Source organism: Chelonia mydas, chromosome 12 (assembly GCF_015237465.2).
Source record: "Chelonia mydas isolate rCheMyd1 chromosome 12, rCheMyd1.pri.v2, whole genome shotgun sequence".
In the NCBI taxonomy this organism is placed as follows: Eukaryota; Metazoa; Chordata; order Testudines; family Cheloniidae; genus Chelonia; species Chelonia mydas.
In genome coordinates this window covers 22470778-22483162 of record NC_051252.2, presented here as the reverse complement: position 1 = coordinate 22483162, position 12385 = coordinate 22470778, and the positions used below count along the sequence as shown (strand labels likewise).

General features: G+C 40.1%; 1 protein-coding gene across 6 annotated transcripts in view; it reads right to left on the bottom strand.

Moving 5' to 3' along the window:
- The window catches only part of TDRD12 (tudor domain containing 12), a 121018-nt gene that overhangs the window by 95343 nt on the left and 13290 nt on the right, over nucleotides 1-12385 (bottom strand). For all 6 annotated transcript variants that reach the window (XM_043526345.1, XM_037877966.2, XM_043526343.1 and 3 more), the window contains 5 exons: nucleotides 11207-11326; nucleotides 8468-8523; nucleotides 5082-5167; nucleotides 2934-3132; nucleotides 965-1044 (listed from right to left, as the gene is read on the bottom strand). In XM_043526345.1, coding sequence (XP_043382280.1) covers nucleotides 965-1044; nucleotides 2934-3132; nucleotides 5082-5167; nucleotides 8468-8523; nucleotides 11207-11326 — 541 coding nt within the window. The remainder of the gene's footprint in view (nucleotides 1-964; nucleotides 1045-2933; nucleotides 3133-5081; nucleotides 5168-8467; nucleotides 8524-11206; nucleotides 11327-12385) is intronic.

Here is a 12385-nt window from a genome sequence, read left to right as displayed (position 1 = left end):
AAAACAAACAAATTGGAGAAAGGCTCTGAATTCAACAAGAGAAAATTCAATAAAGACAAGTACAAAGTACTTCACTTAAGAAGGAAAAATCAAATGCATAATTATAAAATGGGAAATAACTGGTTAGATAGTAGTACTACTGAAAAGGACCTAGATGTTACAGTAGATCACAAATTGAATATGAGTCAACAATGTGAGGCAGCTGTGAAAAAGGCTAATGTTCTGGGGGGGTATTAACAAGAGTCATATGTAAGATCAGGGAGGTAACTGTCCTGCTCTACTCAGCACTGGTGAGGCTTCAGCTGGAAAACAGTGTATAATTCTGGGTGCCACACTTTATGAAAGCTATGGACAAATTGGAGAGTCCAGAGGAAAGCAACAAAAAGGTAAAAGCTTTAGAATACCTGACCTATAAGGAAATGTTAAGAATACTAGGCATGTTTACTCTTGAGAAAAGATGACTGAGAAGGACCTGATGACTATCTTCAGATATGTTAAGGGAAGCTACAAAGGGGACAGTGATCATTTGTTCTCCATGCCCACTGAAGGTAGGAGTAGTAGTAATCGGTTCAATCTGCAGCAAAGGAGATTTAGGTTAGATATTTCTAATTAACTAGAGCAGTAGTTAAGCTCTGGAAAAGGCTTCCAAGGGAGGTTGTAAAATCCCCATCATTGGAGGCATTTTAAAAACAGGTTGGACTAACACCTGTCAGGGATGGTCTCGGTTTACTTGGTGCTGTCAACAGAGCAAGAGACTGGACATGATGACTACTCGAGGTCCTTTACAGACCTACATTTCTATGATTTTATGTAATTTATCTGGCACGGTTTTAATTTAGTACTAATATAAGCAACTGCAGAGGAAATAAATGAACTTTACATTAAAGAGCACTTCTCAACATCAACACATTTTATGCAAATTTTAATTTCAAGTCATGTTTGAAAGATGGTATGCAATACTCACAGACTCAGTTTTTCCATTAAGAGCAGGTGCAGCAATTTTTCTGCATGTCTTTTCAAGAAAAGAATTAGAAGCATCATCACCTAGAGGATGCATATGATTATACTTTACAACCACAACTGTAGCTACTATAACAGTTCTCAAAAATATATTTTTTGTTTTTATTATTAAAAATCACCATATGTATATGAAACCATACATGGTCTATAACAGAGCTATAAAGCTACAAAGAAACTTAGAAAAAAAGAACAAAGTTTCCTAATTAATTGTATAAAATCTTAAGACATTTAGCTATTTTTATGAAGAGAGTGTGCATACTTCTAAAGCTTGTATAGTATCCACAGGGCAGTGCATGCACTTAAAAATTTGGGCCACTATGTCTACACTGCAATTAAAAACCTGTGGCTGGCCCATGCCAGATTACTTGGGCTCACTGGGCTCAAGCTAAGGGGCTGTTTAATTGCCGTGTAGACATCCGGGCTTGGGCTGCAGCCCAAGCTTTAGGACCCTCCTACCTCACAGAGTCCTACAGCTTGGGCTCCATTCCAAGCTCAAATCTCTTTGTCGCAATTAAACTGCCCCCTAGCCTCAGCCCCATGAGCCCAAGTCAGCTGGCACGGGCCAGCTGCAGGTTTTTAATTGTAGTGTAGACATACCCTAGAGCATAGGTCAGCAGCCTTCGGCACACAGCTGCGAGACATTTTGTTTACATTGACCATCCGCAGGCATGGCCCCCTGCAACTCCCAGTGGCCGTGGTTCGCCATTCCCAGCCAATGGGAGTTGTGGGAAGCAGCAGCCAGCACGTCCCTGCAGCCTGCGCCACTTCCCACAGCATCCATTGGCCGGGAACAGCGAACAGCAGCCACTGTGAGCTGCAGGGGGCCGTGCCCGAGGACGGTCAATGTAAACAAAATATCTTATGGCCTGCCAGAGGATTACTCTGATGGGCCACGTGCCGAAGGTTGCCAACCCCTGCTCTCGAGGGTCTGATATTTACAAAGCTGATCTCCCACAGTTCCCCTTTACTTAAACTGGCAATAGCAGAAGCAGAAATCAACATTGCAACTGTGAATAAGAGATGAGGTAAGACATAAAAGTGGCCATACTGGATCAGACAAATGGTACATCTAAGCCCAGATGCTTTAGAGGAATTGGAGAACAAGGCAATTTATCGATGCATCCCCTGTCATCCAGTCCCAGTTTCTGGCACCAACAGGCCATGAAGGGCCTTTAAAGTGAAGACAAGAAAGGTCAGCAGAAAGCTGAGAGTGATGAAGAGTTGCAAGAAACAGAAGCACAGGACAGAATTATAGAACAGTTTGATAGTTTCAGAAGAGCAGAGAGAAGAATGAACGAACATATGATATAATTCAGCAAGGTCCCAGGATTTCTTCCTCCAAAGGCAATGAGTGGAACTAGTAACAAAGACAAGGGGAGAGACAGCAAAAGCTGGAAACTGGTAAGGCAGACAGAGAAATGGGACAGAAAGAAAAAGCTGGAGTTGGAAGAACAGGTAGTGTTGAAGTCAGTTATCCAAGGATTTTTTGTTATATAAACTTTGTGTATTATCAAGCTTGCACATTATTTTAAGCAGATGGCCCTGCATGTATTTCATATAACATTCTATTACTTGTGCTCCTGAATATTCTACAGTGTCTTTGGACTGTAGACATATATGGCCTATAAAGAGACCCGAACACCTCACATTATACTAGAAATACAAACTGCCTATTTCCTGATCTCAGGAACAAGATCCAGCAAACTTTTAAACCTAGAAGACTGCTACTATTTCACTAGAATTAACAAGGGGACTGAGACGTTGTGTTCAGATTAAAAGAGTAGCTTTTGGAATAGAAATTATGTCACCCAGTGCAACCAACTCACAATTTATGTCAATATAGTATAGAGTTAACTCCTTTTTTTGGAAACTATACTGGGCTTCAGAAGGAGTAGGTTATACATTGTACTCACCTGTTGAAAGATTATTGTGTACCTTCCCCTGCATTAACATTGGCCAAAGAGCAAGTGCAGGATTGATCACTTTCTCTGGAGAAGACTTCAGACTTAATGAGGACCATGGCTTTTGGCTTTTGGCAAAATTAACTGTGTTTTCTTTAGTCATCACATAATGAGCAAAGTTCTTTGCAACAAGATCATCATTAACACATACCTACAAAACAACACATTTCCTAAACATGAAGATAAAGTACAAAAAGTAATCAATTGAAAATTCACAATGTATATTTGGAATATAGTTAAAGATTTGCATGCCACAGCATAGCAATGAAAATGAGCAAAGGTCTATTTGTGGACATTTTCAGCAGAATATCCTTTTAACAGCAAAACAAAAAGGGAAATTCACTTCTAGTAGTTAGCATGTTGGCACTGTGTTCTCCTCTGCAGTTCTACTCTGAAAAGTGACTTTGCAAAAATAACATTATGGGATTCCATGCTTACTGTCACTCACTAAATTATGCAGCGAATGTGCTCAGTCAACATACAATGGTTTTCTTCTGTGAGCCCTGAAAGCTCATTGTGACTGGAAAGTCAACCTGATTTCTTTCCTTTTCATACATCATTAAGAGTAATGGCAGGCCAAATTATGTCTTCAGCTACACCTGTGCAACCCTGTTGTCTTCAAATGTCATCACCAGTGACTACCACATCCTCCACTGGCTTCAATGATATTGCTCAGATATAACTGATTGGAAATTAGCAAGCAATTATCTGGAAGTGCACAAGAGGGAATGTAATCCAGCTCATTCATTCAGCTTTACCTTGGTAACAAAAACAGTAAAAATATATTTTGTCACTAATGTAAGCAAATATTATGATTAATACATGCAAGAATATGCAAACTAAGGAGCAGAACCACACTAAGGAGAATCTGCCAAAGAGCCAACTCACCTTTCTTGTCACATAGAGGGTTACTGTTGCAAAGCAGTGGACTTAAATTAAGCCACAAACTTGCAGTATGTTAACAGGTTAACAGTCTAAAATAAGTGAAAACACACAGCATGGAAAGTACTTAAGGCCAACATCTTCCAACATGGGTACCTAATTTAGATACTGACATTCATATTTAGACACCTAAACAGCAGCAGACTGATTCTGTCAGGCACTGACAACTCAATTCCCACTGAAGTTAATGAGAGAAATATTCTCAGCTAGGTAAACTCTTCTCTGAGCATATGTTCTTTGCTGTTCTTGGGAATTTTTTTTTTTTTAAGAAGCTGGAGTTTCAGCTAGTTTATTGAGTAGCACAACAGGAATGAACAGAATTTTGGATTCTTTCTAAATTGCTGTCCTTAAACAGCCAAATGTCCACATTAAGAAAATCATGCACTCCAATTATAAATGACAAGCATGATTTAAAAAAAACAAACAAAAAACAGCACTAAAGGCAGCACAAAAGGCACCTAAAAAAAAAAAAAGGTTAATTTTTAAAAAATGGGCAAATAGAGAGCCAAGGTTTTATTTTAGAAGAACCTGTTTGGCCTCCCCAAAAGACATCACGTTGAAACACTTTGTGTATATCAATCACACATTTACAATTCTCCCTCCTGCAGTCTGTTTCAGCAGCAGCTCCATGACCTATCAAGGCAGGTCAGAAACTATGCAGTCTGATTCATAAAGGGGCAGATCCTCATTTGAACAATTATTTAAAAGTTAAGTATTCCCTTCCCCATTCCTCCCCCCACACAAAACCACAAAGGGACTACATGTTCAAAACTATTCCATGCAAAACTGTAAGTGTTTTTCCCCAGTTAGCCATTTTTGGCACAACTGATAAACAAAATATTTCTTACAGTCCTGAAAAATCCTCTTTTTTCACTCTCCTATAAATTAAAAGTGGCTGAAGGATTTTTGCACGGGAAGAATGAAACACTTTTCAGGGAGCTATGAGCACCAGGGACTTAAAATAAAAGCCCCATTAAATCCTTAATTTTAGCTTTTACAATAACTGACAGAGGTTAATATTACTGTAGCTCATCCAGAATTAAACACACTCGATTCTCAATAAACTGATCACATACTAATGTGACCACAGTGACTTGCAAAATATTGTGTGAGCACAGATCTGCAGGTAGACAGATTAGTAAGTGTAAGATACTCTACCTTTTCATCTTTTATTGTTACGTAAAGATAAACATCAAAAATGTCATCTTCTATTGCACATAACTTCGCCTCAATCTGGGTGGTTCCTAAGTGTAATAAAACAGAAGCACCAAAAAACATTAAAGAATGAAAAGTGTTTAATACCTAACTAATTCCCCTCCATAGATTTCTTCCAATGTTTTCATTGCTTCTTTCTGCACTAGGTCAAAAGGATTAAAGCAGTTTCATTAAGACGTACACAACAGGTGTATTTAAAGACAAAGCACTGCCATATCGTAGCAGAATCAAAAACTTCACCTGATACCTAACTACAGCCATGTTTTTGCAATATATTAATTGGTTTCATACTAGTTCTGTAAACTGAAGCTAATTAGAAATATGTCCATGTATCCAAATAACTGATGGATCACAATCTGTACTACAAAGTTTGAAACAGAAATTTTAGTCCCTCAAGGCAAATCTCAATGTAACCTTAAAAATGGAGTCACAGCTGACGTCTCTATGATACGCACAACCACCTTCCCACAAGGATGCTGTTGCATGTAATTTACTTCCTTTCAGAACCTGAATAACTTCAGAGTGGTCTTCACCCAATGCTGTGTATCAAATATAACTAATCCATGATTTATACTAGGGTTGTGAAACTATTAAAAAAAATTGCCATGAATCGTGCAATTTAAAAAATTAATAGTGATTAATTGCATGTTAAAGAATAATAAAATACCATTTATTTAATTAGTTTTGGATGTTTTCTACATTTTCAAATATTTTTATTTCAGTTACAACACAGAATACAAAGTGTACAGTGCTCACTTTATTTTATTACAAATATTTGCACAGTAAAAAACAAAAGAAATAGTTTTTTTCAATTCACCTAATTCAAATAATGTAGTGCAATCTCTTTATCATGAAAGTTGAACTTACAAATGTAGAATTATGGGGAAAAAAACGGCACTCAAAAATAAAAAAATGTAAAATTTTAGAGCCTGCATGTCCACTCCATCCTACTTCTTGTTCATCCAATCGCTCTAACAAGTTTGCCTACATTTGCAGGACATAAATGCTGTCAACTTCTTGTTTACAATGTTACCTGAAAGTGACAACAGGTGTTTGCATGGCACAGTTGTAGTTGGCATCGCAAGGTATTTACGTGCCAGATGCGCTAAAGATTCATACATCCCTTCATGCTTCAACCACCCTTCCAGAAGACGTGTCCATGCCGATGACGGGTTCTGCTTGATAACGATCCAAAGTAGTGCGGAGCGATGCATATTCATTTTCATCGTCTTAGTCAGATGCCACCAGCAGAAGGCTGATTTTCTTTTTCGGTGGTTTGGGTTCTGTAGCTTCCACATCAGAGTGTTGCTCCTTTAAGACTCCTGAAAGCATGCTCCACACATCATCCCTCTCAGATTTTGGAAGGCACTTCAGATTCTTAAATCTTGGGTCGAGTGCTATAGCTATTTTTAGAAATCTCACATTGGTACCTTCTTTGCATTTGTCAAATCTGCACTGAAAGTGTTCTTAAAATGAAAAGCGTGCTGAGTCATCATCCGAGACTGCTATAACATGAACTATATGGCAGAATGAGGATAAAACAGAGCACGAGACATACAATTCTCCCCCATGGAGTGCAGTCACAAATTTAATTAAGGCATTTTTTTAAAACGAGCGTCATCAGCATGGAACCGTGTCCTCTGGAATGGTGGCCGAAGCATGAAGAGGCATACGAATGTTTAGCATATCTGGCACGTAAATTCCTTGCAAGGCCAGCTACGAAAGTGTCATGTGAACACCTGTTCTCACTTTCAGGTGACACTGTAAATACAAATCAGGCAGCATTATCTCCTGTAAATGTAAACAAACTTGTTTGTCTTAGCGATTGGCTGAACAAGAAGTAGGACTGAGTAGACTTGTAGGATCTAAAGTTTTAGATTGTTTTGGTTTTTTCAGTGCAGTTATGTAAAAAAAAAATCTACATTTGTAAGTTGCACTTTTATGATCAAGAATGCATTATGGTACTCGTATGAGGTGAACTGAAAAACACTATTTCTTCTTTTTTACAGTGCAAATATTCATAATAAAAAATATAAAAGTGAGCATTGTACACTTTATATTCTGTGTTGTAGTTGAAATCAATATATTTGAAAATGTAGAAAAGCATCCAAAACTATTTAATAATTTCAATTGGTATTCTATTGTTTAACAGTGCAATTAATCAGGATGCATTTTTTTAAACGCAATTCTTTCTTTGAGTTAATCGCATGAGTTAACTGCGATTAATCTACAGCCCTAATTTATACTAGCAGATCTCAAAATCTCCACTGATAGGCTTTGGAGTGTTTTAGACATTTATTATTGCCCTTTTCTGGCACATCAATTACTAGGTTTGTATTATTTCCAGTGACAGACTGGGGATACATCTGTGTCACACTGTGAACATCATTTTGGACTGTAACCTTCACTTTGCATTGTAATCTCCACATTGGGTCATGACATGACACCAAGGTGGTGCAGAAAACCAGTCTAATCCTGACAAGGTCAGCATAATTTGGTCAATGTGTGCTCATGCTATGGTGTGGAACACCCTAGCAGAGGGTTAACGACAACCGTTAAGGGCCATCAACTCTGTCTCTCAATTACCAGCCTATCCATGAGTTCAATAAAAGGGCTTCAGCTCCTCAGCCAGGAGCACAGGGACAAGTTTAAAAAGATGGCTGCATCGCTAAGAAAGAGGCCATCCACCACCACATGCAAGCAGACCACGATATACAAAGGGAAGACCAACAGGGCTGCAAGGCCTAAGGACACAGACCAGACTTCAGGACTCTCAGTAAGGATGAGATGAGACTGGGGGACGACATTCAGGACTGTCTTAAGTTTCCAGAGATCTGTAACTCATGTGCTTTGTTAAGTGTCTGTTTTAAGAATTTGCTTGGCTAAACGTGTGTTCCTTGCCTTCCAGTCACATTGTCCCTGAAGGGATTAACTGAGAAACCAGAGCTCCCATAGACAGTTGGACTCTAGGGATATGTACCTAAATGGCTGGGAGCTTATGAGGGCTGTGGCACTGGTTCTGGGATCTAAGGCAGCCAGACTAAGAGGTCCTACTTCGCAAGAAGGGGGCTGACACGAGCATCACACCCAGGAGTATGCCTGAGGCCCCTAGAGCTAGGAACAGCTATCAATCACTAACCAGACCCAGCAGAGCTTAGAAGCATGCAGAACCCAGGATTCGTGTCCTTTTACAACAGGCTGATGCCCAACTAGAGAGGTGGACTGGACAAGATTGTAACACTTCCTATAACAAGTTAACCAGCTGTTCGTTTTGATTTCTCTTGTGTCATTTCAACAACATTCTTGGTTGTAACCGTATTTTTCTTTACCTATTAGAAGGTTTTGAAAGTACTGAATAGCAGCACTGTCCCATCGCTTTGCAGGTCTAGAAAGATATAAACAAGATCAATTATCTCTCTGTAGCATAAAACAAGTGATTTTTCACACATCACTATTTTATATGGTAGTACACTTGAATGAAATTATGAAAAATATTTTAACAGCTAAATCAATTATAGCATACTACCAAGGATGGCAGTTGAAGCACCATCACTGGAAAAAACAAAGAACAGATTAGATACAATATAATAGGAACACTTTAAGTTTACTACTCTGTGCATGAGTTCACTCTAGTTGATCACAGCTACATTTTCCAGCTCTGCCATCAAGAGGAATTGCACATTACTCATTTAGAACTGCTGAACACAATTCTGTCCCTTGATTGTATATTAGTAAAAGACAAAAACACGTTGGTCTATACCCACAAAGAAAGTGAAGGAAAGTTAGTCTCCAAAACACAGAACAGACAATTAAATTGTAAGAGCACATTAATTACTTTAAATAAAACAAAAATTAAGGTATTGTGAAATAATGTTTAACAAGTATGACAAAAGTTTCCCACAGAGTTCACAATTTAATGCAACATGAATCCTTGTTAAAATATTTAAGGGTCCAAAAAAATAAAAAAAGCACACCATTTAATAGCTTCTTATTTAAGTCATGAATGTCTTACCACCTCCCACTTCCTATACAGAAGGCCCATTGTAACACTTGATACACATAGAATGTAACTTAAGTTACTGTGACAGGGTTGGGCCAGATGGCTATAGGAGAGTAACAGAAGGCAGATATATTAGCCCCAGGCTCAGTAGGTCCCTTTTCCCTGGGAAAGGTAACAGGGAAGGTTCCAGAAAAATCAGGAACCTTCTGGAGACAATTAAGACAGACAGGCTGATTAGAACACCTACAGCCAATCAAGAAGCTGCTAGAATCAATTAAGGCAGGCTAATCAGGGCACCTGGGTTTTAAAAAGGAGCTCACTTCAGTTTGTGGTGTGCATGTGAGAAGCTGGGAGCAAGAGGCACTAGGAGCTGAGAGTGAGAATGCGGACTGTTGGAGGACTGAGGTGTACAAGCATTATCAGACACCAGGAGGAAGGGTGGGGATAATAAAGAGGGTGTTGGGAGGAGGCCATGGGGAAGTAGCCCAGGGAGTTGTAGCTGTCACACAGCTGTTCCAGGAGGCACTCTAGACAGCTGCATTCCACAGGGCCCTGGGCTGGAACCCAGAGTAGAAGGCGGGCCCGGGTTCCCCCCAAATCCTCCCAACTCCTGGTCAGACACAGGAAGAGTCAACCTGGACTGTGGGTTCTGAAAAACGGCCAAGCTGAGGGCTGCCGTGAAGCTCCAAGGCGAGCAAATCCGCCAATAAGCACAAGACCCACCAAGGTCGAGGAGGAACTTTGTCACATTACATATATTCCCTCTTCCAAACCAAACCAAATACTACAAAAAAAAAAAAAAAAAGAATAAACCACTTGGATCAGCCTTGTGTTAGTACTTTATACCAAGTTGGTTTCCTGCTCTTGATCATTTGCTAAGCAGGGACCTTAACATGTACTACTGCAGTCATTCAGAACTTTGGAAATATGACGCTGCCCAGGGCCACCAGGAACTGAACTGTTTTTATTATTCAACAACCAGCTCTCTCTCACAAAGGAATCCTATTCAGACCTTTACAACCAAAAAAAATAGCAGCCATTGCAAGAGTGGTACAGAAATATAGGAATGACAAAATCCAATAGCAATCCCAAAGACCCTACTAAGGAGGGTGTTATAAATATAAAGGGAAGGGTAACCACCTTTTTGTATACAGTGCTATAAAATCCCTCCTGGCCAGAGGCAAAACCCTTTCACCTGCAAAGGGTTAAGAAGCTAAGAACCTCACTGGCACCTGACCAAAATGACCAATGAGGAGACAAGATACTTTCAAAGCTGGAAGGAGGTGGGAGGGAACAAAGGGTTTGTTTGTCTGTGTGAAGCTTTTGCCAGGAACAGATCAGGAATGCAGTCTCAGAACTTCTGTTAGTTAGTAAGTAAGTAATCTAGCTAAAAATGCATTAGATTTCCTTTTGTTTAATAGCTGGTAAAATAAGCTGTGCTGGATGGAATGTATATTCTTATTTTTGTGTCTTTTGTAACTTAAGGTTTTGTCTAGATGGATTCTCTATGTGCTGAATCTGATTACCCTGTAAGGTATTTACATTCCTGATTTTATAGAGGTGATTTTTTTTTTACCTTTTCTTTAATTAAAATTCTTCTTTTCACAACCTGATTGATTTTTCATTGTTCTTAAAATCCAAGAGTTTGGGTCCGTGTTCACCTGTGCAAATTGGTGAGGATTTTTATCAAGCCTTCCCCAGGAAAGGGGATATACGGCTTGGGGGGATATTTTGGGGGAAGAGGTCTCCACGTGGGCTCTTTCCCTGTTCTTTATTTAACATGCTTGGTGGTGGCAGCATAGGGTTCAAGGCAAGGCAATGTTTGTACCTTGGGGAAGTTTTTAACTTAAGCTGGTAAGAATAAGCTTAGGGGGTCTTTCATGCAGGTCCCCACATCTGTACCCTAGAGTTCAGAATGGGGAAGGAACCTTGACAGGGAAAAAAAACTATTATAAAATTATAAAAATAAATGTCTTTTATTTTGCAATTAAGCTGTGCATTTAACTAGAAAATGTATTATTACTAATTTTGTGTATAGTACGCTATATTTTTCTCAAGCCATACTTACACTATTTCTGCAGCATCTTCACAGAAATCTATACACAACGTGACTGGCTTTGTGCAGTACAGTCTAAACTTTTTCGCTCTATATGGGAGTTGCATAAATGCTTCCACTGCAACCCGAATGCTTAACAGTGAAAAAAAAGTTTTAAACATAATTAGATGTAACAACCTGATATGAATCTCTATTCACTACACATTCTAGGGCACAGCAGCACTCCCATGTCCCACCCCGCTGCAGCTGGCAACACAGTGTTAAGAAACCAACTGGCAGTTGAAAAAGCAGGAAAGCTTGTTTTCTTTTTCAAGTCTAAGCCCTGGTCTACACTACGAGTTTAGGTTGAATTTAGCAGCATTAGATCGATTTCACGCTGCACCTGTCCACACAACGAAGCCATTTTTGTCGACTTAAAGGGCTCTTAAAATCTATTTCTGTACTCCTCCCCAACGAGGGGATTAGCGCTGAAATAGACATCGCCGGGTCGAATTTGGGTTACTGTGGATGCAGTTCAACAGTACTGGCCTCCGGGAGCAATCCCACAGTGCTCCATTGTGACCGCTCTGGACAGCACTCTCAACTCGGATGCACTGGCCAGGTAAACAGGAAAAGACCCGCAAACTTTTGAATTTCATTCCCTGTTTGGCCACCATGGCATAACCACGCAGAGCTCATCAGCAGAGATGACCACGGAGTCCCAGAATCGCAAAAGATCTCCAGCATGGACCGAACAGGAAGTACTGGATCTGATCGCTGTACGGGGAGTTGAATCCATGCTATCAGAATGCCGTTCCAAGAGACGAAATGCCAAAATATTTGAAAAAAATCTCCAAGAGTATGAAGGACAGAGGCTATCACAGGGACCCGCAGCAGTGCCGTGTGAAACTTAAGGAGCTCCGGCAAGCCTACCTAAAAACCCAAGAGGCAAACGCTCACTTGGGGTCAGAGCCCCAGACATGCCACTTCTATGATGAGCTGCATGCAATTCTAGGAAGTTCCCCTAAAACTACCCCACACCTGTACGTGGACTCCTGCAAGGGAGTCTCACGCAACAGGGATGAAGATTTTGGGGACGAGGAAGATGATGAGGGGGAGGCTGCAGATAGCGCACACCAGACAACCCATTCTCCCCGACAGTCAGGAACTGTTTATCACCCTGGAGCCAACACCCTCCCAACCCGGGCTCCC